The following is a 25,369-nucleotide window of genomic DNA, read 5'->3' as shown; positions in this document are numbered from 1 at the left end:
GAGTTGGGAGACAGACTCTCAAAGAAGTGGACTCAAATTGAGAGTGGAGGTCCCTGACCCAGGTGGGAGAGGTGGAAGCCTCAGGACCGCCCCCCAGAAAACAGCCGGGGTGGCAGCCAGTGGTAGAGACATTCTCAGAACCACCAAGGCTTAGAATTTGGAGCTGGGGCACCCAGATTTTCCCCCCTCCCTGTGTACCAAGAGGAACAGGAAGAGAGACAGGGGAGCTGTCTGCTGTGCTGCTCTGGACACAAGCAGGGGTGATACGGGAGCTGCCTGGGGACGCAGGGGGTTGAATGCCTACTGTGCATTAGAAGAGAGAGAGAGGAACACCTCGGCCACCTGGCTGCCCTTCTCCTCGGGTGGGCTGTCCCCCCCTCTGGGCTGGGGCCCTTGAAGGGACACTGGGCTGCCGGGAGCAGTGCTTTTGGTATGGGCTCTGGATTGGGAGTCTGGAAACCCAGGTTCTAGGTGTGGTTTGGCCATTTAATTGTCCCATGACTTTAGTCAAGAGACCTCAACCCCCTAATCTGGAAAATGAGGCCAGTAACACCTCTTCCGAGAGAGAGGCCATTGTGAGGAGCTGTGGAGGTAAGACAGGGCACGCACGGCAGTGGGAGCTGGGGAGAGCTGTGGAGCTGTGAATGCCGGGGCGGGGGCGTGATCCCGGCTTCCTTGCTCCTCTATTTATGACAAACCTTGAGGATGGCAAACCAAGGTGATGAACACGCAGGATGGTCGAGGTGTGTGTGTGCGTGTGTGTGTGTGTGTGTGTGTCTATACACCTGCCCTGTCCTTCCACCACCTGTGTGTGGGGGGAAGATGATTGGAGAACTCAGCTATGTCTCAGCTGGAGTCTGCCACCCTCGGGGTATAAAAAGAGCCTGCTATCATCTTCCTGGCACTCTGTCCTCTCTGCCTTGTCTCACCACTACGTGCCCTCAAGGCCAGGTCAGCACCTTCCTGGGACGCAGGGCTCAGCCAAGCTACACTAGATGAACGGACGTGCACTCCCTACTCCCTGCAGACACTCTGTGCCTGGGCTTCCTTGGCCTCCTCCATCCCTACCCAGCGCTTCCCATTTTTACCTCCAGAAATCCAGGTCATCCAGTCCCATGGTGGGAACTGGGATCCCAGCCCCTGAAGGTCCCAGAGTCTGTGATTTCACCATCGCTCCAAAGGCAGGAAGGGGGACTTGTGTGGGTCGTTCCGAGCTGTCATGGTCCTGCTCTCTTTCGCCTTGTTCTCTCTCTGTGGCTCAAGGGAGCAGCAGATCCTCCGGGGGGTGGGGTGGGGGGACGGAACAGAAAGGAAAAGAAGTGAAAGAGGGGGGAAGATATCCACGGCCAGTAGGTTTGGGGGAAAGCAAGTTGAACAGAGTTTACGCAAATAGAAGCTCGGATAGAGGCTGCGTCTGGAATCCCAGTGGCAGCGAGAGGGGAATCTCTTAGAGAGTACAGGGTAGGCTGCATGGGGAGCATCCTTGGCCTCTTGCAAACACCTCTTCCGCCCGCCCCCAGAAGAGTTCTGATGGATGCCATAGGAGACCCTGGTTTTCCGCAGAGCAGAGTCTGGACAACCTGCTGTAGAGGATCCCTGTCATGGGGAGTGCAAACTGAGGCCCAGCGAGGCGGAAGGACTTGCTCCCGTCTCGCGGTGGGTGACGGCAGGCTGCTGGGGTCATGGTCAGCTCCATGCCCTCCTGGCTCCCTGCTGATGTGCATTCCATCTCCCGGGTCATCTGCCCTCTGCCGGAGCTGCTGGACCATGAAGGAGCTGTGGCAGGAGGGCTGGGAGCCCAGGACGCTCTGAGCATCTTTACAAATCCTAAACCGCTTGCTAGGAAACGGTCAGGGTGGGGCGGGCACTAAACCCGGGGACCCCAGGACTCTGGTCTGGGGGCAGTAAGTCCTCAGTGCATCTGCCTATCTTCCTGCCTCCCCTCCTCCGTCCTAATTACCCAGGTGCCCTGGGTACTATCGCCAAGACGGACAGTACTGCCAAAGGCAGGAGGTATTTTTAGCCAGTGACAGGACTGTCTACCTCTCTGACTGCCTGAGTCATGCTCTGAGCCTTATTTGGGGGTTGTTTGCTTTGTAAATGGCCCCCCAACCCCAAGAAGGGCAGAGGATGAGGGAGCTGGCCCTGTCCCCCACCCACTGGGTTTTATAGGTCCTGCAGCATATATGGGACTTAGACAGGAAACTGCCAAAGGTCAAGGTGGTGTCATGCCGCCCACAGCCAGCTCCAAGAGCAGCTGGATAGTACCTTCCTATTCTTCACCAGTGAGGCCTCTTCCTCACCCAGTCTCACCTTTTCCAAGAAACACAGACTGGCAGACAGTTGGCCCAGGGTCCCCATGTCACGGGCATCTTTATACTGCCTCTGTGATTTCGCTACATCTGTACCACCTGAACTCTAATTTCCTGATTGCCTGCCTTCAAGTTCACTCATTTCTAAATCCAATAAATGTAATTTTAAAGACAGTCGATGTCACTATTGGGGACGGAACCTCAATCTCATTTGCCAGAAATAGAAAGTACCTGTAAAAATAAATATAATGCAGGCAAAGCAGTGCTATCCAAATTATGCAGACAGTCCTGCCTGCTTTAGGCTCTGCAGGGTGAGCCGCGATTGCTGGCAGGTGCTCTAGGACACTGCTTTCAAATTGTAACTGCCTCATTATGGGCTAAAAAGAGGCAAAATCACTGACTCAATGTTCTTTAAAGCCAAAGTTTGGGGCTGGTGCTGTGGCACAGCAGGTTAGGTTGCCGCCTGCCATACTGGCATCCCATGTTGGACAGAGCGCTGGTTCAAGTCCCAGCCACTCTGCTGCCTGTCTAGTTGCCTGGATAAGCAGCACAGGATGGCCCCAGTGTTTGGGGCCCTACCAAACATGTGGGGGACCCGGATGGAGTTCCAGGTGCCTGGGCATTTGGAAAGTGAACTAGTGGATGGGAGATCTGTCTCTGTCCATCTCCCCTGCTTCCTCCATCACTCCGCCTTTCAAATAAATGAAATAAACCTTTTTTTAAAAAAGCCAAATCTATAGCCTGTTGTCAGGTGAACACCAGCCAATATTAAATCAACACGGCCTAACCACCCCAGCTTCTGGGAAGCAGAACTCTGTCCTTCGTTTTGCCACGGGGAAGTGGATGGTTGGGTCCCATCTACGTCTGAGTAGTGGGGACCCAGGACTGGACCTCCGGGGCCCTGGGCCAGAGCTCTCTGAGGGCGGGGTCTTCATCTCGAGCTGGGATGGGACACCACCTGACCTGCTGGTCCTTGCTTTCCAGAGATGGAGCAGAAAGATGAGAAGCCCCCTGAGGACGGGCCATCTGTCGCCCCGACAGCAGAGGGCGCTGGGACGCCCGGAGGTGGTGCCTCTGCAGAGGGGGCCTCTGAGCGTACAGCTGGGGAGACCGCCGGAGAGAGGCCTCCGAAGACAGCGGGGAAGCAGGAAGATGGCGTGTCTGCGGAGCTCCAGGGAGAAGCCAGTGGTTCAGATGAGGTCAAGGTGGAATCCCAGAGTGAGCCTGGAGAGAAAGAAGCAGCCAAGGCTGAGCCTACGACGGAGGGAGAGGACACGGCATCTTCTCAGGGGATGACGGACAGCAAGGAAGAGACCGGATCTGAACCCAAGGAGGCCGAGGAAAAGGAAGAGGCCTCCCTGGCCTCCGAGAAGGCGCAGGCTGATGAGAAAGAAGCCAAGGCGGAATCTGTGAAGGACAAGGTCCAGCCTGAGCCCCAGGAGGCTGATGGGGAGAAGGAGGCCGCAGCAGCTGCTCCGGAGAACGCCAAGGTGCAGGAGCCCCAGGCTGAAGCCAAGGAGAAAGCTGCTGACACAGAGGCCACGCCGGAACCCCAGGAGGCAGCTGCTGCCCAAGACAAGGCTGAGGCTGAGCGTGAGGAGGCTGAACGTGACACTAAGCAGGAGGAGGTGAGTGCAGGAGGCAGCGAGCGAAGAAGAGCCAGCCTCCCCCTCCCCCACCACCAAGTCCCAGGGTCTCCCGCTCCCTGGGACGCAAACTCTTCCCTGCTTGATCCCCTTGGGAAAGTCGAGTCTTCCTCCCACTGATGCCAAGGACGGGGTGGGTCTCCTGGCTGGGATCACGGGGGCAGTGCTGTGGCCCCGGGCTGCCTTCCAGAACTTTCTGGCATCCTCACAGAGCTATGGGCAGGTGCAAGCCGACGTGGATTATGTTCCTTCCAGGAGCCAGGCAGCCCCACTGCAGAGCAGCAGCAGGACACGGAGACAGAGCCAGAGGAAGGGGCAGGCGTGGTTCCCAGCTCTCCTGAGTGGCCTGAGAGCCCCACGGAGGGCCTCAGTCCAGGTGAGTAGGAGCCCAGGGCCTGCAGGACGTGGCAGGGGCCACCCTGAGGAAGGGCGCAAGGAGCACACCGTGGATAACCCAGCTTCCCTCCCTCCTGTTCCTTTCCTCCAGATGGGGTGGGTCCAGCCTCCGGGGAGACCAGCCCTTCAGCCAGGTAACGTCAAACTCCAGGGCTCCAACTCCTACCTCCCGCTCCCTGCAGAGTCCACCGATGCCCAGGCCTGGGCCTCCCTCTAGCACCCAATTTCACCATTTCCCAGGATTCTTGGCGCTCAGCATCCTGCCCCAGGGCAGAGCCCCGGAAGTCAAGGGTTCCTCTCCCCCCTCAGCTGAAGTCACTTCTTCACAGGACCTCCCTGTCTCACAACGCAGCATGTTCCCATGGTGTCTGCTTCGTCCACGAGCCCGTGATCAGAAAGCCCGAGTCTGGACAATGGCTCTGCCACTCACCAGCTGTGTGACCTTGGCCATGTCGCTTACCCTCTTCTCCAATGGCCTAAGAAGCAAATCGGCCTCACGGGCTCATTGGGAGGCCTAAGTGACCTCATAGGTGTAGAGTACCATATAGCAAGATGGCCACCACATGGCAGGTGCTGGATACAATGCCAGCTCCATGCTCGCCACTGCATAGTTTTAGAAGTGGACATTTCCTTTATATCAAGCTGACCCCACCTCCTGGTCCATTTCTTGGAGAACATTAGCCTAGAATACTCACTGAGCTGTCAGGCAGCCATGTGGCAGGTTCCCAGGGACACAGAGGGACACACAGGGACACACACAAGGCTGGCTGCCTTGCCTTCACCTTCTTACAAAGGCCTTAGCAGCAGCTGGCTATGCGTTCTTGCCCCCATTGTTCAGATGAGGGAGATGAGGCACAGGGAAGTGATGAGACAGTCTCAAGACCACACGGCAAATAAGAGGCAAAGCCAGGATCCAACTCAGATCAGACCTCAGGCAAGTCCCAGTTCTGCCCCATAGCCTCACAGGGCCAGACGCTCCCTGTAGTTAGACTGAGCCCGTTTACTCCTTCTCGACCCCCTCCCAGTGCTGGGCACAGAGTAAATGTGTGCTGACTGCAGGTGCCACAACCTCACGTGCCCCTTAGATTGCAGTGACCCCCCCCCCAATCCCCAGCTTCCTCCCTGTGTCCCATAGCGATGGTCCTAGCCCCTCTCTCTGGATCTCTGCATGCAGTGAGTCTTCCCCCAGCGACATGCCCCAGAGTCCCACGGAGCCCCCTCCCTCGGAGGAGGAGAAGAAGAAGGAGAAGGCACCAGAGCGCAGGGTGTCAGCCCCTGCCCGGCCCCGGGGCCCCCGCGCACAGAACCGCAAAGCCATCGTGGACAAGTTTGGCGGGTAGGATGGAGGCGAGGAGCTGGGCTGTCCCTGGGAACCGTACATGGGAGGGTTGCAGGGGAGGCCTGAGGTCAGTGCAGACGGCTCAGGCCAGGGCGGGAGGGCTGACATCTGGGGGCTCCTCCCACCTCCCTGAGCTGGCCTGTCCACCCCTCCCTTACAGGGCAGCCTCGGGCCCCACTGCTCTTTTCCGGAACACTAAGGCAGCTGGGGCAGCCATTGGTGGGGTCAAGAACATGCTGTTGGAGTGGTGCCGGGCCATGACAAGAAACTATGAGGTGGGGACACGGGCGGGCCACGAGTCTCTTCCCCAGGGCACACCCCAAGAGGTGGGAGGGTAGGAAGGGGCAAGGTCCAGGCCCTCTGGCCCTGGTTCAGTGCGGCCTCCTCTGCCCGCAGCACGTGGACATCCAGAACTTCTCGTCCAGCTGGAGCAGTGGCATGGCCTTCTGTGCCCTCATCCACAAGTTCTTCCCAGACGCCTTCGACTACGCGGAGCTGGACCCCACCAAGCGGCGGCACAACTTCACCCTGGCCTTCTCCACAGCAGAGTAAGCCTTGGCCGCAGGGTGGCAGGTGGGGGCTTCCAAAGGCCAGGGCTGCATTTTCACTGGGTCCCACAGGGAGAAATGCCAACAGGTATTGTTCTGAGCGCCAGGTTCTATTTCAGGCCCTGGATATACGGCAGAAGGGCGTGTGTGTGTGTGTGTGTGTGTGTGTGTGTGTAAGAAACAAAAGTCCCTGCTGGCCTGTGACTTAGGTTCTGCAGAGAGCAACAGACCACAGACACACACAGGTGCAAATGTAATCGCCCCGCCTTGTCCACCCCCTCCCCCATCAAGAGACCAGAATCTGCAGATGCCCACGGCCCTTACATAGCACAGCACCGTATTTGCATCCTGCGTGCTTTAGTTCATCTCTAGATTACCCACAATCCCTAATACAATGTAAATGCTATGTAAGTAGTTTCTATACTGAATTGTTCAGGGAACAATGGTGGGGGTGGGGGGAGGCTGTCTGCCCGTGTTCTGTACAGATACAACTTTTTTTCCTACATGTATTCTATCAAGATTGGCTAAATCCACAGGCGTGGGACCTGCAACTATGGAGAATGCATGAATTGAATAATGCTGGAAGGCAGCAAGGGAGAAAAATCAGGCAGGGCAAGGGATCAGGGAGAGGCGTGTCAGCTGTGTGATCTTGGCCAGGCTCCTGAGCCTCTGTATTTTGATCCCTAAAATGGGTATGACACATCCTCTTTTGCAGAGTTATTGTGGGAATTTAGCAAAGTTCCTTTAACAGTATCTAATGCACCGTAAGCATTTCAAAAAACCTTAGCTGCGGTTATGGTGGTGGATAGCAGTTATTGTTGTTATTCACTTTGAAGCCTGCAGGGGGAGCTCTTGCAGAAGCTCATACAGCCCAGTGTCAGGGACGGTGGGTGCTGGAGAAAGAATGGAGGGGTCAGATTTTGGCAAGGGGTGTGTGGCCCAGGGAGGAGACTCCGGCAACTATGAGGCTGCCAGGATGGTGGCCTGGGGGAGGTGCTCCCACCACCAAAGCAACGAAGCCAGCCTCGGCCCACGGCCTCCGTCTCTCCCCACAAGGTGTTTGGCCCAGAGCAGCTGTTCTCTCCAGCATCAGGGAGGACCCCGACGGGAGGCTTCTGATCCACCTGTCTATACAGACAGAACTGCTCTGAGGATCCACAGTGGACAGCCGCGGGCACTTCTAAAGCCCCTGGGCAAAGACTGCGTCGACGGGGACGCTGGGTCCTCCCGTCTAGTCCAGGCCTCGCCACCAACCCTTAGGGAGGCGTGCACATCCCCATTGGCAAAATGAGAGGATTAATATTGATCTGTGCTTTGCACCGTTTTGTTTTGATCAGCAGATATCCCCAGACAAGACATTAAATGAATGTCCAACATACCCAACAGATGAAAGGGAGTGCTTTTTAGTTGGAGGAGCTTGAGGCCCAAGCTCTCCTTCCCAAGATGGTCCGAGGGCACGTCCACTGGGCCCTCGGACACCAGGGATGCCATTTAAAAGCCACCTGCCTCAATGGTCCACAAAGTCTTCCAGTGTCGTGTCATCATGCTAAGGGATGGGTGGGTGTCCTGGCCGGGGGTGGGGAGCCCCATGTCCTGCTGTGGGCTCAGAATCACCTGTCACAGGATGCCCAGCCACAGGAATCCAGTGGCTCAGAGCCAGGGCTTTGCTCGGATCATCTCATGCCATGCTCACAACAGTTCTGCACGGTGGACGCTGACTCCCTGGGTTTGCACAGAGGAGCTGTAGTGGACAGGGCTCCAGAGGGAAACCGCTCGTCTGGACTAAGAGCTCTAAACAGACACGAGAAAGGCTTGCAACCCTGCCCCAGCCCACAGCACTTCCCTGGCCAGCAGGGCATGGCTCACTCTCCTGCTGCGGCTACCTGGCCTCTGGTTCCAAGCCAGGCAGGGCCACAGGAAGGAATGATACAAGGAGCATGACAGGCTGCGTGAAGGCACTTCACTTGACTCCTTCCTAACTTGGTGACCACTGGCAGTTGACTTACCCCTCTGGAAGCCTTATCCCCTGAAGTTTTGCCCCATTCCCTGGTCTCCATGGGAATGAAGGCTTTGCCTCTCCCATGTAGGGAGGACAACTCCCCAACCTGCACCCAGAGGGCTCAGATCGCTGCACTGTTCCAGGGAGTTCTTCGAAATCATCCAGTCTGCACCCCTCCCCCAGCTCCCAGGCCAGCCCCGCTTGGATTTCAGCCCAGCTGTCTCAGAGGATTTCCCGCTGGGGCCCTGGCTTCTGTGGCCAGCACCCTGGCTTTGTCAGGCTGGGGCTGCTCAGGCCAGCTGCAGAACAAGAGTGCCAGAGGCATCGGGCAGGCCTGGGCTGCGGCCCTGCTGGGGCACTCACTTTGACCTTGGGCAAACAACCGCAGTTTGTCTCCTGCTGGTTGGAGATAAAGAGGAGTCCATGAGCTCATGCCAGGGGAAACCTGATAAAGCGCCTGGCATGTGGCAGTGAGGCCCCAGCAATGTTCAGCCTTAGCAAAGCCAGGAGCATCCCACAGCCCCAAAGGGAAGCTGGGCAGTTAGGAGAGGACTTGCTGCTGAGTTCTGGGCAGCTCCTCCAACATTCCTGCCTCCGGGCCTTGGCACATGCTGTTGTCCTCTGCCTGGAATCCTTTCCCCTGGATGCACACATGAATTCTCCCTCGAAGAGACCTTCTCCTGGGCAGCCTTTTTAAAATACTGGATCCTAATGTAGGTATACACCTGCCTGCCTTTCCTGCCTCGTCTCTCTCGGCTGCCCCTCGCCATCTACGTCCTATCTACTTCAGGTGTTTGATGGCAGGGCCATGGGAGTAGGGAAGCTTCTGGTTTTGTTCACTGCTGAATTCCCCGAGCCTAGAATAGAGCCTGGCCCATAGGAGGCTCTTAATAAATACACAGAGACTGAAGGAATGAGGCCCTTGGAGGTGCCACAGCTGCAAGCCAGTATTCCAGCTGGGATTCGGTTTCTGCCCTTTCAATGCTTCCTGGGGGCTTGGCCTCACTGGGGCTCCCTGGCCCCAGAGGAAAGATACGCTCCTATGTGCTTGCACAAGAAGGGGCTAGTGTAGGAGCAGAAACCAGAGCGTCCCATTCCTTGTGAGGTATGAGGGCCCATGCACGGTGAAAATGTGTGCCTTGGAATCAGACCCAGCTGGGGTTGAGCCTTTGCAGTAATCCCACCCGTACAATGCGATGGTTGGCTTAGTTGTTCTCCCAGCCCCACCATACCTGATGCAATGGCGTGGCTGCCTCCACCCCACATCCTTGACCTGTGGTTCTTCTCCACCACCCCCAGGAAACTGGCCGACTGTGCCCAGCTGCTGGAGGTGGATGACATGGTACGGCTGGCAGTGCCCGACTCCAAGTGCGTCTACACCTACATTCAGGAGCTGTACCGCAGCCTCGTGCAGAAAGGGCTGGTGAAGACCAAGAAGAAATAAGCCAACGGGCCCTGTGGGCAGAGGCGGGCAGGGTGCCCAGCTGACCGGCTGAGGCCAGGAGCTCGCTTCTGCTCCACGCGGGCAGCAGAGCTGGGGCTCAGACGCAGGCAAGGGCAGCTGGCAGGGTCTTAACTGCATTAAAAGTACTTTTGTAAAATCCTGGCTGGCCCCTCATTGCTCGCTCCCTACCCGATCCATGAGCCTCTGCACTCTGGGACACTACACCCTGGCAGCACCTGATCTCAGCAACTGCGCCAGGTGTTTGGGAAAGCACAGTAGCCCGAGTCCCACCAGTACCAACCAGCTGTGTGACTGTGGTCCCCGTGTGCGGTCTGAAAGGGGATAATGGGAGTTGTGACCTCATGGCGGTGCTGTGAGGGTTCAATGAGATCATCAAACAGCTAGACCAGTTTCCCAGGTGCCTGCCACATAGACCTTCAGCAAGTGGAAGCCAAAATTAAAAGACAAACTCGGGGGCTGGTTTAACAGACGCTGGACTCCCAGTGGGCCCCGGTTCAAGTCTCAGCTGCTCCACTTCCGCCCAGCTCCCTGCTAATACACCTGGGAAAGCAGAAGATGGCCCAAGTGCTCGGGCCCCTGCACCCGTGTGGGGGATCCTGAAGCAGCTCCGGGCTCCTGGCTTCAATCTGGAACAGCCCTGGCCAGTTTCAGTCATTTGGGGAGTGAACCAGTAGATAGAAGGTCTCTCTCTCCCTCTCTCTCTCTCTCTAACTCTGCCTCTCAGATAAAAATATTTTTTTAAACCCTCCACTTTGGAGCCATTGGTGGCACTTTTCCCCATTCTCTTCCCCTCTCTCTACACTTCTTCAGTTAGGGAACTCCAGGGCAGGAGCTGCAGTAGAAGATGTCTCCAGAAACCTCACCAAACCTGAACTGGCGACTCCCTGGGCTTGACACCCGGCATCCGGCTCTGAGGCTCTGAGAAGCCTGCAGCCTCCCAGGAGCTCCCAACCGTGGCAACCAGCAAGTTCCTCCTTCGGGCTGAATTAACCCCTCCAACTCCGGCTGCACGTTCAGCCTGTGTCTGTGGCCCCGTGAGGATGCATCCCTGGGCAACCCCAAGCCTGCCAAGCCAGTCCGGCTTCATCAGCCATTTGCGGTGTGAGTGCTGATGAAAGCAGATCACGAAAAACAAACAAACAAAAAAAAAAAACACAGCAAAAACCCCAGCCAGGATGCGTGGCTGCAGGAGGCGTGGAGTCCATCCTAACTGGCAATACGGACCCAAGGGATCCACCGAAGGGCCGCTCCGTGCCTTGGCTGCCTCATCTCTAAAACGGTGGATACCCCTGGGAACCTTTTCACAAAACCTATTTACTTTCGTGTCATGTGAAAGGCAGAGACAGCAAGACACCACGAGACAGATGGAGAGCGATGTTCCGGCCGGGGGTTCACTTCCCAAATGCCGGCAATTCAGGAAGCTGAGTGGATCAGAAGCAGAACACCTGGGACTTGAACACAGACGTCCCCAGCAGTGACTCAAACGCGGTGCCACACGGCCGCCCCCCAGCCCCTGGACTCCGGAGGACCTCTGCTGGGGGTCAGCGTCCGGGAAGCAGGGCGACGGGTTTGTGGGGCAGCAGCAGCCGGGGCAGCCCCCTCTCTGGTATGGATGAAACCACCCCACCCCTCACTGGAGACACAACCCCAGAATTCACCTGTGACATAGAAAACATTTCTATTTAAAGTTTAATTTCTGTTAGAGAGAGAGAGAGAGCACTCCCATCCACTGGTTCAATCTCCGACACTGGGCGGGGGTTAAGGGTGGGGAATCAGGAACTGGGAACTCAATCCAGGTCCCCCAGGAGGGTGGCAGAGATCCAATCACTTGAGCCTTCCCCCACTGCCTCCCACAGTGCCCACGAACAGGAAGCTGGAGTCGAGAGCAGAGCTGGGATTCAAGCCCAGGCACTCCAGTATGGGACGTGGCCATCCCAACCAGGGTCTTGACCACTAGGCCAACTGCCTGCCCCATCTGTGACGTCACTGGCCAGGCAAGCACTGGGCTCTGTAGATTCTGCTGGACCGGGTGCTGGCCACAGCCTTACCGTCCCCAGGAACTGGCCACCTGGCAGGATAGCAGGAAATGTCAAAATACACAGTCAGACTCCCCGGATGGAGGTCAGACTCCTCGTTTTAGGATTCAACAGTGGAAAATGGAAAATGAATGGTTTAGCACCTAAATCGGTGCATGGCGCTCAGTAGCTTGGCTGGTTTCAACCACTCCACTGAAATATGAAATACAGTGCCCTCCACGAGCCCGGCTTCCCATCCATACTCCCTGCTCCCTGGGGCCCTGGACCCTGGAGGGATCCTGGTTTCCAGCAGGCTGACTTAGAATGTGACCTGTCTCTCTCTCCCTGGAGATTTAACCTGTTCACTCTGCAAACTTAAACCCCCTTGGCTGTGGGGAAGGCTCAGGGAGTGGGCAGGGCACACCTGTGGCCAGGTGAACCTGGGGGCAGCGAGGCCTCACACCACACACACATCCACAGCCTCCCTCCTGCCACACACACATACACAAACTCATGGCTAGCAACCTAAGAAGGAAAAACTGAGTGGGGAGTGGTTCATCCAGGGGCTCCAGCCCCAGTCCGTGAGGTATATTGGTCCACCATGCAGAGGATCCCACGCAGATGGGGTCAAAACCCAATTTAGGAGGGCCGGTCCACTCCGAACTGGAGGGTGAACTCTTCTGCCTTCCTCTGGAACAGCTCCGGGTTCTGGGTCAGCAGGTCAGCCAGCTCTACCCGCACGGGCTCCGCCAGATCCGGTCTATTCACCAAATTGTAGAGGGCCTCCAAGACTGTGGAGAGAGGCCAGAGCGGGACATCAGGGCAGAGGGAAAAACCCTGGATAGAGGCACTGGCTGTCCACTCCCCGGATCCCCCCACTCACTGCTCAGGGGGACCCCCAAGGACAGTCCATCTCTTAGACTGCCTCCCCTTCCTGGTGGACGATGCCCAAAGCTTTGCCGGGTGAGATCAGTGTTTTACAAACAGCTATGTCCTATGGCTTCAGAAAAGTTACACATTCTGGGGTCACTGAGATAAGAGAGATTTTGGGGTTTCAGCCCCATTTCGACAAGACCCATCCTGGTTTTCTGTTGTTATTCTGGGATTCCAAATAAATTTATCTGGGAAAAAAAGGTTCTAAGGCTGAAGATGGAAAACCTATTGCTATGGCACTTAATCTTTTCCAGATGCCCTTGGGAGCCCCGTGCAGGTGGAAGCCCAAGTACACATGTGTACGCACATAAACACAGCTCTGAGTGAACAGTGCGTCACCACAGAGCCCTGAGGCTCATCCTAGGACCTCTCCCACATCCCAGCCCCACCACCACCACGCCAAGAGTCTTGTTTCCCAGGTTAAGAATTCCCGAGCTGGACCAGACACACGACAGCACCCAGAGGAAGCCCATGGGTTCTGGAGCTCCATTGTTCAATGTGGAGCTCCATGTAGTTTTCTAAATTAACTAAAATTAAACAACATGAACAAGGTGGGAGCTGTGGCTCAGCAGGTTAACGCCCTGGCCTGAAGCGCTGGCATCCCATATGGGCACCAGTTCAAGACCTGGCTGCTCCACTTCCAATCCAGCTCTCTGCTATGGCCTGGGAAAACAGTAGAAGACGGCCCAAGTCTTTGAGCCCCTGCACCTGCAGAGGAGACCCGGAAGAAGCTCCTGGCTCCTGGCTTCAGATCAGCACAGCTCCAGCCATTGCGGCCAACTGGGGAGTAGACCATCGGATGGAAGACCTCTCTCTCTCCCTCTCTCTGCCTCTCCTCACTCTGTGTAACTCTGACTTTCAAATAAAAATAAATAAACCTTTAAAAAAATATCTTGCCCCCTATATGGGCCACAGCTTTCCTAAAACAAACAAAAACAAAAACAACAACAAAAAACATCATGAAGAATTCTGTTTCTTGGTTGCACAGCCACATGAGGCCCGGGATGATGGTACCAGACAGTGGGGCTGTGGAAATTTCCATGGCCGCACCAAGTTCAGCTGGACAACACTGCTCTAGAGTCAGCCAAGCTCTGCCATCTGCAAGCCACAGGACCTTAGGCAGCGGCTTCACCACTCATGTGCCTCTGGCTCTATTACATGGGGCTAATGACAGCACTACCTCCTGGGGGTGATGCGGGCAGGCTCACAGTGCTCTTTGCACAGTGCACTGACAGCGCTTAGTTAAGGGATGAATACTGTCACAGTTAGGACAATCCCCTCCACTGTCAACTGTCACTTAGGGTGCTGAGTCCCACAGAGGAATAGAGTCTTGCCCTAAGTCCACACATGGGGCAGCAGGCCTTCTTAGTCCCAAGCCCTGCCCCCTGCATTCACGCTGCCTCTCTTTCCCATGTCCATGGTCAAGTTCCTCTGTCACACCTGCCCAGGAGCATCCAGGATCTCAGGAGGCACCCCTTCTCTCTAACGGTAGGTTCCACGGAGACTCACATTTTATCTCCTCTCTTTCAGGCTTGTCTAACTCAAAATAAGTCCACTAACTTCCTCCACCCAGTAACAGTGTCGCCCTCAGGGGTAAGGCCCAGCCCCACCTTGGTAGGCCTTGGTGTAAGGCTTCCAGTTCTCTTTGCTGATGATGGGCAGGCAGACCTGCCCGTTTTCATCCACATTGGGGTGGTAGATCTTGGTGGTGAACGTCACCGCGGGAGGCTTGAGTGGATACTCCTTGGGGAAGTTGATGCGCAGACTGAAGGCCTTGCGATGGTAGGGAGGCTGGTCCTGTAGAGACAGAAGGGGTCAAGCTTCAGCCCCAGGCCTCAGCTTCCTCGCTGTCTCCAATGTCAGACTAGATGGCCTTTGAGGACTATCTCAGCTTTAAAATCTGTCTGTGAATTAAGGAAGAAGATGGAATGGCCTCTTACTGACGGCTGTTCGCGAGTTCAGAAGAACTGCATCCATGGGAGTGAGTGAGGAAATAGGAGAAAATTCTGAAAATCCTAAGAACTCAGAGGCTTAGGAACAGCTACAGTGGAAAACGGTACAGCAGTCCCTAAAAATGGAACTAGATAAGTGTGGCATTATCATAGGGTCCAGCAGTAACACTTCTGGCACATACCCAAAAGAACTACCAAGGAGGGAGTTGAACAGGTATTGGTGTTCATAGCAATATCATTCATAGCAGCCAAAAGATGCAAGCCGGCCAATGTCCGCTGGTGGGCAAATCAACAGAAAACGGCATACACACACAATGGAATACTACTTGGCCTTCAAAAGGAATGGAATTCTGACCAGTGCTATGTGGATGAAAACGTGACACCAAGAGAAATGAGCTGGACAAAAAGCGAAAGCCACCGTACAATGCTACTTATGTGAGGTACGCAGAACATTCAGCTTCGCAGAGATACGAAGCGGAAGAGCAGCTGCAGGTGCCGGGGGAGGGAGCAGTGGGGAATCACTGTGGAACAGGTGCAAGGTCAGCACAGGGGCAGCAAGTCCTAGAGCCGGACAATGGTTACAGTTGCACAACAAGGCAAATGGACCCAATGCCACCCAACCGTGTGCTCAGAAATAACTAGTTAAGGCCGGCGCCGCGGCTCACTAGGCTAATCCTCCGCCTAGCGGCGCCGGCACACCGGGTTCTAGTCCCGGTCGGGGCGCCGGATTCTGTCCCGGTTGCCCCTCTTCCAGGCCAGCCCCCTGCTGTGGCCAGGGAGTGCAGTGGAGGATGGCCCAGGTGCTTGGGCCCTGCACCCTATGGGAGACCAGGAAAAGCACCTGGCTCCTGGCTCCTGCCATCGGATCAGCGCGGTGCGCCGGCCGCAGCGCGCCGGCCGCGGCGGCCATTGGAGGGTGAACCAACGGCAAAGGAAGACCTTTCTCTCTGTCTCTCTCTCTCACTGTCCACTCTGCCTGTCAAAAAAAAAAAAAAAAAAAAAAAAAAAAAAAAAAAAAAAAGAAATAACTAGTTAAGACGGTAACTTCTGTTAGGTGCATTTTACCACGATTAAAATAAAAATGGAGGGGCCAGTGCTGTGGCGCAGTGGGTTAACGCCCTGGCCTGAAGCACCAGCATCCTGTATAGGCACTGGTTCAAGACCCGGCTGCTCCATCCAGCTCTCTGCTATGGTCTGGGAAAGCAGTAGAAGATGGCTCAAGTCCTTGGGCCCCTGCACCCACATGGGAGACCCAGAAGAAGCTCCTGGCTCCTGGCTCCAGATTGGCACAGCTGCGGCCATTTGGGGAGTGAACCAGCAGATGGAAGACCTCTCTCTCTCTCTCTCTCTCTCTCTCTCTCTGCCTCTGCCTCTTTGTAGCTCTGCCTTTCAAATAAAAAATAAATCTTAAAAAAAAAAAAAGATGCTATGGCAGGGACAGATTTTGCCTCACCCTAATTCTCCCCGCCCATGCCCTTGGCCTAAGTTGGCCCCAGTCCAAGACCAGGCTCCCCGCAGACACTCACGGGCAGGAGGAGCGCGTGCCACTCCAGGACATTGGCATCATCGCTGAGCAGGTTCCTCAGGTACGAGGGAGGCTTCTTCTGAAGATCCTCCAGCTCCTGCAGGGGGCACAGCAAGGGGACAGTCGGCCCAGTGCTCCCCACTCTGCACCCCCCACACCGTGTCGCCCACCTGCCATCAGCAAGTGATCCCAAGTCAGACACCAGCAAAGTCAGAGCCCTCGCGACTGAGCACTCGGGGCCCCAAAAGGCTTGTGGGAAGTGAACTTAAAGGTAGGTCTGCGAGGGGCAGGGGCCCTGCAGCACAGCAGGTTTAGGCCGCGGCTGGGGCACCTGCATCCCGGATCAGACAGAGTGCCAATTCAAGTCCCAGCTGCTCTGCCTACAATCAAGCTTCCTGCTAATGCACCTGGGACGGCAGTGGTGGGTGGCCAAAGTGCTTAGTTCCCTGCCACCCACAAAGGAGAGTTGAAAGGAGTCCATGGCTTCTGGCTTCAGCCTGGGCCAGCCCTGGCTGTTGTGGGCATTTGGGGGCATGAACCAGTGGATGGAACGATCTCTCTGCCCTGCTTGGGGGGGGGCATTGTTGTGACACAGAGGATTAAGCTGCATCCCATATGGGAGCCGGTTCGAGTCCCGGCTGCTCCACTTCCCATCCAGCTCCCTGCTAATGTGTCTGGGAAAGCAGTCGAAGCTGGTCCAAGCACTTGGACCCCTACTACCCACATGGGAGATTTGGACAAAGTCCCAGGTTCCTAGCATTGGCCTGACCCAGCCCCAGCCCAGCCACTGTGTCATTTGGGGAGTGAACCAGCAGATGGAAGGTCACTCTCTCCTCTCTCCCTTTCTCTGTTTCTCCCTCTAACTCTGCCTTTCCAATAAATTAAAAATATATCTTTGGAAAAAAAGAATAGGGGCTGACGCTGTGGCGCAGTGGATTAAGCCACCGTCTGCAATACTGGCATCCCATATGGGTGCAGGTTCAAGTCCTGGCTGCTCTGCGTTCAATCCAGCTCCCTAATAATGCACCTGGGAAAAATATAGAAGATGGCCCAAGTGCTTGGGCCCCTGCACCCATGTGGGAGATCTGGAAGAAGCTCCAGGATCCTGGCTTTGGATTGGCCCAGCTCCAGCTGTTGCAGCCATTTGGGGAATGAACAAGCAGATGAGGACCTCTCCTCTCCTCCCCTCCCCTCCCCTCCCCTCCCCTCCCCTCCCCTCCCCTCTCCCCTCTCCCCTCCCCTCCCCCTCTCTGCCTCTGTAACTCCACCTTTCCAATAAACAAATAAACCTTTTCAAACAGAAGAAGAAGAAAGTCCACAGTTGCACAGAGAAGATACGGAAGGGACACTCTGCTGACTTGACTCTAAGTGGGAACACTCAGGCTTTATCCAGGGCTTTGGGTGAGTTGTGCCAAGCCCTTCCCGAAGCTGGAGGATGTAGAAACACAAGCTAGGACACACAGCTCTTTCGTAAGTCCTGCTAGGAAATCAGCTGACTTACAGGAACAGAAAATGAAAGTAGAGAGGCCATTAAGAGCCTGTGGTTAGAACCACGGGCCTTGGCTCAAATCCCAACCCATCATTCCCTGCTGAACAACTCTGGACAGCCAAGGTGTCCTCTCTGGCTCTACTTCCCCATCTGTAAAATGGGAATGTATTACTTACCCCACAGAGCTGCTGTGAGAATTGGATGAAATAAGTGTTATAAACCACTTCACACTTCATGGTGCCAGTGCAATCAATACTGTTTTTCCTGTCTGGCTGGAAGGCTCTCTGCCTATTTTGCTGCCAGTTCTTGTGGGCTGAGCCCACTCTGAGTGGCCCAGTGGACACCCATTTCCTTCTTGGATGCTGAAGGTAGCAGGTACCCCCCTCGACCTGCCCGGCGCCTGCCCCCACCACCCTGCAGATTGCAAGAGCATTTCTAGGAGACTGAGAGCCTGCAAGGGTGCCAGCTCCACTCACCAGCATCGCTCTTCCTCCCTCATGTATCTCCAGTCCTGGCTGCACCCCCAGTCTCCAAACACCCTGGAATTTCCCACCTCCTGAGGGAAACTGCCCCCAGCCCAGCCTCCTCCCAAATCTCACTTCATATTGTGTCCCTGGTAGAAACGAAAGCTCAGCAAAGGTAGAATTTTTGTCCCGCACCTGCTAGCACAGGTCCAGCCCACGGTAGGTACTGAACATTTGTAGAATGCATTCATAAAAGCCACCAACTCCAGCAAGCCCTCCAGGTCTGGCTCTGCCTTTTTTTTTTCTTCCAGAGAATATACAGAGAACTTTGTGCCCCACTCCCACCTTTCTTTTTTCATGTTAACATTTTATTTAACCAGTACAAGCACCATGCTTAACCAAAGACTGTCCAAAATAATGCCATATGAACTAGCAGAGACTGAAACTACAGCCTAAGAAGTCGTGCATGGCCTGGAGCTGCAGTCTGATGGTGTAAGCCGCTGCCTGTGACACCTGCATCCCATATGGGTGCTGGTTCAAGTCCTGGCAGCTTAGCATTTTTTTTTTTAAGATTTATTTATTTATTTGAAAGGCAGAGTTACAGACAGAGAGAGGCAGAGGCAGAGAGACAGAGTCTTCCATCTGCTGGTTCACTCCCCAAATGGCTGGCACAACAAGGACTGGGCCAGACTGAAGCCAGGAGCCAGGAATTTTATCTGGGTCTCCCACATGGGTGGCAGGTGGCCCAAGCCCAAGCACTTGGGCTATCTTCCGCTGCTCTCCCAGGTGCATTAGCAGGGAGCTGGATTGGAAGTGGGGCAGTCAAGACTCCAACCAGCAGCCAGATGGGATGTGGGCACCACAGGTGGCATAACCTGCTATGCCACAGAGCCAGCCCTTGCTCCACTTCTGATGCAGCTCCCTGCTAATGCACTTGGGAAAGCAGCAGCAGATGGCCCAAGTGCTTGGGCTTGGGCCACCTGCCACCCACAATGGGAGGCCCAGATGAAGCTCCTGGCTCCTGGCTTTTGGCTTTGGCTGCTGGGATAAGGCAGCCATTTGGGGAATGAGCCAGCAGGTGGATGACCTCTCTCTCCCTCTCTCTGTAACTCTGCCTCTCAAACAAATAAATAAATCTTAAAAGAAGTTGTACAAGCCGGCGCCGCGGCTCACTAGGCTAATCCTCCGCCTTGCGGCGCCAGCACACCGGGTTCTAGTCCCGGTCGGGGGGCTGGATTCTGTCCCGGTTGCCCCTCTTCCAGGCCAGCTCTCTGCTGTGGCCAGGGGGTGCAGTGAAGGATGGCCCAAGTACTTGGGCCCTGCACCCCTTGGGAGACCAGGATAAGTACCTGGCTCCTGTCATTGGATCAGCGCGGTGCGCCGGCCGTGGCAGCCATTGGAGGGTGAACCAACGGCAAAGGAAGACCTTTCTCTCTGTCTCTCTCTCTCACTGTCCACTCTGCCTGTCAAAAAAAAAAAGAAGTTGTACAGTTGTCAGTTCTGTTAAGTAATGACACAGAACTGCTAAAATTCACAAGACTAAACCAGTAGCGTTTCAAGCCTCCTGGATGAGCTTATATTGGGCCATGTGCGTCAATGAGAAGAACTGGCCTGCCTCATCAGTGTTACTAAAGTGAGCATATGCATATGAACCATATTCCAAGAAGCAGGAAAACACAGTTTATATCACAAGCCTAAAGGAGTTGCTTGAAGCATTAGAGGAAAAGGCTCACTGATTTGCAATGCCAAATGGTGTCCCAGGAAACAACTTCTTCACCAGTCTCCAACTTGGAGCCACTGGTTTTAAGTGGCTTCAAAGATGATTTACATTCTCCCATAAACACAAAATAAGATTTGTCCCAAAATTGTTTGAAACGCTTCTTCACATAACCTGTCAAGGCTCAAGCTCTCAGATTCCAGGATCACTGGCCTATGGAACAAACAGGGAAAGCGACCACACCAAGAATACTTGAGTCGATAGAACGAACACGCGTTAATCTCTACTCCCAGCAGACACCAGCATTCAAACGCTGATGAAAATATTATTCCTCTCTTGTGCACATGCAGATTTAATGACATGACTCGAGTTTTAAAAGTAGTCCGAAGGTCTCATTCAGTATCTGGGGTACCCGGTATCAGACTGCAGGATGCACCCTGGCCTGTTCTGAACCCACCCCATCCCCCCACCCACCCACCCACCAGCCGCTAGCACAACGCCCAGCACCAGCCAAGGAGCCTTGCCTACACCTGAGACTCGCTCAGCTGTTCTCACGGGCTGCGGGCAGGAGAAACGAAACTGAAACCAGTCTGCGAGGCCCCAGCACAGCTCCCGGAGCTGGCGACACCCCTCCGGCTCTGCCCCTCCCGCAGACCCACCCCTCCTCGGGGAAGAAAGCGAGCCGGCCAGCCGGCGCTGGGACGCACACCAGCGAACAGGTGCGCTCCGAGCGCCCCAAGAACCAGGCCTCCGACCCGCGGTTACCTTCGCCACTCGCTTGCTGGCCGTCATCTCGGGACCGCGGGCTGGCCACCGGCTGACTCCCGCCGGACCGAGCACCTAGCTCCGGCACCGCACGGCACGCCCCGCTCCGGGTCCCGCCTCCGAGAGCCCCGCCCCGCCGCGCCGCGGCGTGCGGTGTGGACCCGCCTCGCACCTGCTCTGCTCAGACCGGGAGGCGGGGCCGGCCGCCGGCGCGGTGGGCTGCGGTGCGCGGGACTTGCGCGTTGTGTGCGGCGCGGCCTGGTCCCTGCGTCCCGCCGCGGGGCGCCGCGCAGAGGGCGCGGGGCTGGGGCCTGCCCGTCCAGGCTCGCGTCCCAGCCGGCGGCCGGGCCGTGGGAGCCCCCGTTTCTTATGAGCCCCCTCCACGCCACACCCCGACACTCCTCGCTGTAAGCATGAGGGATGCTTGTCACAAACACACAAGCTCCCCGGCGGCCTCCGCCGTCAGACCGCCGCCCTACATCAGCCCCTTTCCCACCCCCTGCAGGTCATATTCCCTCCGTGGGCCCCCGTGCTCCATGTCCCGCTCCCTCGGCCGTTTGGGTTCCTTTGTGCCGTCCCGCGCTCGGTGGCAGCGCCTCTTCCAGGCGGCTGCGTGCAGAACACCGCGAGGGGGCGCTCTGGCACCCATTCGTTCGTGTTTGGGGGCTTCAACAGACTTCTGTCAGTGCCTTCTTAGCGCCTACTACACGCCAATTTGGAAAACGCTGTGGTGCCGGAAGCCCCAGAAGGGACCCTCGCCCCAAGAAAGGCTGTTCACCCTCCCTTAATTGTAGGCCTTGTGTGTACCCCCATTATAGCCCGGAGTGGCCACGCATCCGCAAGGGCGGCACAACGGAGGCCATGGGGAAGTGGCAGCCCCCGGGCCCCGGGCAGCTCTGGGAAACAGCTTTTCTTTTTTTTTTTTTTTCTGTTAAAGACTTATTTATAAGAGTGACAGAGATCTTCTATCTGCTCATCAACTCTCCAAATTCCTCCAACACCCTGGGCTAGCCAGGCTGAAGCAGGAACAACACCACCGGGGTCTCCCCGTGGGTGATAGGTGCAAGCCCTTGGGCTGTCCTCTGCCGCCTCCCATGTGCATTAGCAGGGAGCTGGATGGGAAGTGGAGCAGCAGGGACTCAGACTGGCACCGCCCTATGGGATGTGTTTGTTCCAAGCACCACAGTTACTCCCAGAGGTGGGAATTTAACCAGATACTCTGATGTGGGGGCAAGGGCATCTCAACCACCAGGCTGAAGTCCGTTTCCTGCTGTGCCTTTTTCCTAAAGATTTATATATATATATAAACAGATATATATATAACAGATTTGTATTTATATATTTATTTATTTGAATGGCAGCATGACAGAGAGAGACAGAGATCAATCTTCCCTCCACTGTTTTTTTCCCAAATGGCCGTGATGGTTGGGGCTGGGCTAGGCCAAAGCCAGGAGCCTGAAACTCCATCTCCACAGGTCCCATGTGGATGCAGGGGCCCCCAGTACTCGGGCCATCTTCTACTGCTTTCCCAGATGCATTAGCAGAGAGTTGGATCGGAAGCAGAGCTGTGGGGACTTGAACCGGCGCTCCCAATGGGACCTGGTGGCACAGGCGGCAGCTTAACCTGCTACACAACAATGCCAGCCTCCTGCTGTTTCTTAAACGCATCAGCTCCAGGGCGGCATTGTGGCCACTGGCGTCTGATATTGGAGTGCCGGTTCCAGTCCCGGCTGTTCTGCTTCCCATGGAGCTCCCTGCTAATGTGCTCTCGCAGAGGATGGCCCAAGTACTTGTCCTCCCGCCACCCATGTGGGACACCCCGATGGCGTTCCTGTCTCTTGACTTTAACCTGGCCTAGGCCTGGTTGTTGTGGCCATTTGGAGCTTGAACCAGTGGATGGAAAACATCTCTCTCTCTCTCTCTCAATGTCTTTCTCTGTCACTCTGCCTTTTAAATAAATAAGTAAATCTTTAAAAAAGAAAAAGAAAACTTTTTTTTTAAAAAAGTGAACAGCTCAAAATAATTCTTGTATATTTGGAGTGGCCTATTCTGGTCTCCTGCAGTCATATTTTGGGTTAACATATCCTAAGTCCCATTAATGCAATATTTTAAAAAGTGAGAGTCCTGGAGCCAGCATTGTGGTACAATGGGTTAAGCTGTCACCTGCAACACTGGTATCCCACCCATTTTGGGGTGATGGTTCGAGTCCCAGCTACTCCGAATCCAATCAGGCCCCCTGCTAATACAGGGAAGGCAGCGAAGGATGTCCCAAGTGCTTGGGCCCCTGATACCTATGTGGGAGATTCAGATGGAGTTCTCGGCTGGCCTGACCCAGCCCCAACAATCACAGCTTTGGAGAGTAAATCAACAGATGGAAGATCTCTCTCTCTCTCTCTCTCTCTCTCTCTCTCTCTCTGTCTCTCCCTCTCTGTCACTCTGCTTTTCAAATAAATAAAATTAATCTCTTAAAAAAAAAAAAGAGTCCTCTGTCAAGCTAAGAAACTTATTTACAACTTATTCCAAACAAAGGATTAATTCCCCTAATGTATAGAGTTCCTACAAGTGAATAAGAAATCAGGAACTCTAGTAAAAAATGGACAAAGGGTATGGCAGGATAATTCAGTGAAAAGGAATACATGTGCTTTAAACGTGTGAAAGGGTCAACTACGCTCATAATAGGGAAAATATATGAAAACTAACCAAGTTACTATTTTGCACCTGTCAGTTTGTCACACACAAAAAATTGTTAAAGTTTGATAATACACATCTTTGGGAGGGTGTGGGGAAACAGGCACTTACATATATTACTGGTAGAAATGTAAATTTGTACAATCCCTATGATGGAGAAATTTCCAGTAACTACCAAAATCATAAATATGCATTCCTTTGATTCACAACTTTCGCTTCTAGGCATTTTATCCAATAGGTAGATTTATCAATGTGTGAAATAATATGAAGACAGGCTTATTTATCACAGCAAAGCTTTGTGATCTCTCTGCCCATCAAAAGCAGTCTGGTTAAATAAATGATTGTGCATTCACATAAAGAAATATGTGAGCCAAAAATAAGGAATCTATTTATGTATCGACAGGAAAGACTGTGAAAGATAAATTTTAAGAGAAAAGGTGCACAATATAATAGACTGTGACAAGTTTATTATAATCAGTGTGAGTAAAGGAAAAATAATCTTTGCTTCTGCATGTTTAGGACATCCTGGAATGACACGAGACAGAAGCAACAGTGATGGACTCTGGGGTAACTTGTTGGCTGGGTTATGGGGGAGAGGGGAGGGACTATTTTTTTAAAGATTTATTTATTTATTTGAAAGGCAGAGTTACAGAGCGGAGAGGCAAGGAGACAGAGAGAGAGAGGTCCTCCATCTGCCAATTCACTTCCCAAATGGCCACAATGGCCAGAGCTGCACTGATTCAAAGCTGGGAGCTAGGAGCTTCTTCCGGGCCTCTTACTGGGGTGCAGGGGCCCAAGGACTTGAGCCATCTTCCACTGATTTCCCAGGCCATGGCAGAGAGCTAGATTGGAAGTGGAGCACCTGGGACTCGAACCAGTGCCCATATGGGATGCCAGCACTGAAGGCAGAGGCTTTACCCACTACGCCACAGCGCCGGCTCCAGGGACTATTTCACTATAAATCCTATTTCCTTTCAATTTTTTGAGAAGATATGAATGGGCTCCTTCTTCAAATACAAGTAACTTTTAAGTTAAAGAGCAAGGATTTTCTCTTTTTTAAAAAAAGGGAAGATTTTGCATGAATGTTTTTATTTCTGACTTCTCTTGAGAATGAGGTCCTTGGCGATACAGGGTCCACATTCTCTCCTGGCGGTGGTTAGCTGGAGCTCAGCGGGGGCTGCCCCTGGTGCCGCAGTCCTCAGCACCCCATCTCTCCTGGCCCGTTGGCTACCATCTGCTTCTTTGGGTGCTTGGGCCCAGAAGGAAGCCCTGCTCTGGAGTCCTGTTGCACTGGTTAGCCTCCCATCTCTGTCTCCCTTGCTTTCTACCCCAGGGTCAGGGTTTCTCATACCCCGTGATGACCAGGGCTCTTCAGACATAGATGGGCACTCATCCTAGGAGATGTGACAGCACCTGGTCCCCATCCAGGGACTTCAGATGTTATTTACCCCCCAACCCCCACCCCCACCCTAGTCCCCACCGAATGATGCAGGATCTTGCTTTTTGACAGCTCTGGCTGGGATGGAGGAGGCCCAATGACAGAGCTGCTGGAGAACTTAGAGATCATCTAAAACACAGTTAACAGGGCCAACGCTGTGGTGTAGCAGGTAAAGCCGCCGCCTGCAGTGCTGGTATACCATATGGGCACCGGTTCAAGTTCCGGCTGCTCCACTTCCAATCCAGCTCTCTGTTATGGCCTGGGAAAACAGTAGAAGACGGCCCAAATCTTTGAGCCCCTGCACCTGCAGAGGAGACCCGGAAGAAGCTCCTGCCTCCTGGCTTCGGATCTGCATAGCTCCAGCGGTTGCAGCCAATTGGGAAGTGAACCAGCGGATGGAAGACCTCTCCCTCTCTCTGCCTCTCCTTCTCTCTCTGTGTAACTCTGATTTTTGAATAAATAAATAAATAAATCTTTTTAAAAACACAGTTAAGAAGAATATTAATAGAGCTAGACACCGGCCTTGTGGTTAAGACACAGTCTGGAATACACACTTTCCATATCAAAATGCATGGGTTCAAGTCCTGGCTCAGCTCCCTACTCTAGCTTCCTGCTAAAGCAGATCCTGGGAGGCATGTGGTGATGTCCCAAGTAGTTGAGTCTCTGCCATCTGCGGAG

General features: G+C 54.5%; 2 protein-coding genes across 2 annotated transcripts; one reads left to right on the top strand and one right to left on the bottom strand.

The window, feature by feature from the left end:
* Nucleotides 1–239: 239 nt before the first annotated feature.
* Nucleotides 240–9,841, top strand: SMTNL1 (smoothelin like 1). The gene is made up of 8 exons (XM_051854144.3): nt 240–591; nt 3,297–3,940; nt 4,214–4,334; nt 4,446–4,488; nt 5,529–5,690; nt 5,854–5,968; nt 6,090–6,241; nt 9,540–9,841. The coding sequence occupies exons 1-8, from the start codon at nt 498–500 to the stop codon at nt 9,682–9,684; spliced, it is 1,476 nt and encodes a 491-aa protein (XP_051710104.3). The 5' UTR covers nt 240–497; the 3' UTR covers nt 9,685–9,841.
* Nucleotides 9,842–11,376: 1,535 nt separating this feature from the next.
* UBE2L6 (ubiquitin conjugating enzyme E2 L6) lies at nt 11,377–20,654 on the bottom strand. Its single transcript, XM_002709162.6, has 4 exons — nt 20,566–20,654; nt 16,132–16,227; nt 14,264–14,450; nt 11,377–12,511 (listed from the first exon to the last, which is right to left on the bottom strand). Exons 1-4 carry the CDS (start codon nt 20,590–20,592, stop codon nt 12,360–12,362), a joined length of 462 nt encoding a protein of 153 aa, XP_002709208.1. The 5' UTR covers nt 20,593–20,654; the 3' UTR covers nt 11,377–12,359.
* Between the last annotated feature and the right edge of the window lie 4,715 nt (nt 20,655–25,369).

This window comes from Oryctolagus cuniculus, chromosome 1 (assembly GCF_051225735.1).
Source record: "Oryctolagus cuniculus isolate XC-2025 breed Fujian yellow rabbit chromosome 1, ASM5122573v1, whole genome shotgun sequence".
In the NCBI taxonomy this organism is placed as follows: domain Eukaryota; kingdom Metazoa; phylum Chordata; class Mammalia; order Lagomorpha; family Leporidae; genus Oryctolagus; species Oryctolagus cuniculus.
The sequence above is the reverse complement of the archived record's forward strand: the minus strand, read 5'-3'. Positions and strand labels throughout refer to the sequence as shown.

What these genes read in the sequence shown, in the direction of transcription:
- UBE2L6 (XM_002709162.6), bottom strand. Translation starts at nt 20,592, where the DNA reads ATGACGGCCAGCAAGCGAGTGGCGAAG. An exon ending in CCAGCAAGCGAGTGGCGAAG is followed by an intron (nt 16,228 to 20,565) that starts GTAACCGCGGGT and finishes TGCCCCCTGCAG; the next exon opens with GAGCTGGAGGATCTTCAGAA. An exon ending in GGCACGCGCTCCTCCTGCCC is followed by an intron (nt 14,451 to 16,131) that starts GTGAGTGTCTGC and finishes CTGTCTCTACAG; the next exon opens with GACCAGCCTCCCTACCATCG.
- SMTNL1 (XM_051854144.3), top strand. Translation starts at nt 498, where the DNA reads ATGACTTTAGTCAAGAGACCTCAACCCCCTAATCTGGAAAATGAGGCC. An exon ending in GTGACACTAAGCAGGAGGAG is followed by an intron (nt 3,941 to 4,213) that starts GTGAGTGCAGGA and finishes TGTTCCTTCCAG; the next exon opens with GAGCCAGGCAGCCCCACTGC. An exon ending in ATCGTGGACAAGTTTGGCGG is followed by an intron (nt 5,691 to 5,853) that starts GTAGGATGGAGG and finishes CCTCCCTTACAG; the next exon opens with GGCAGCCTCGGGCCCCACTG.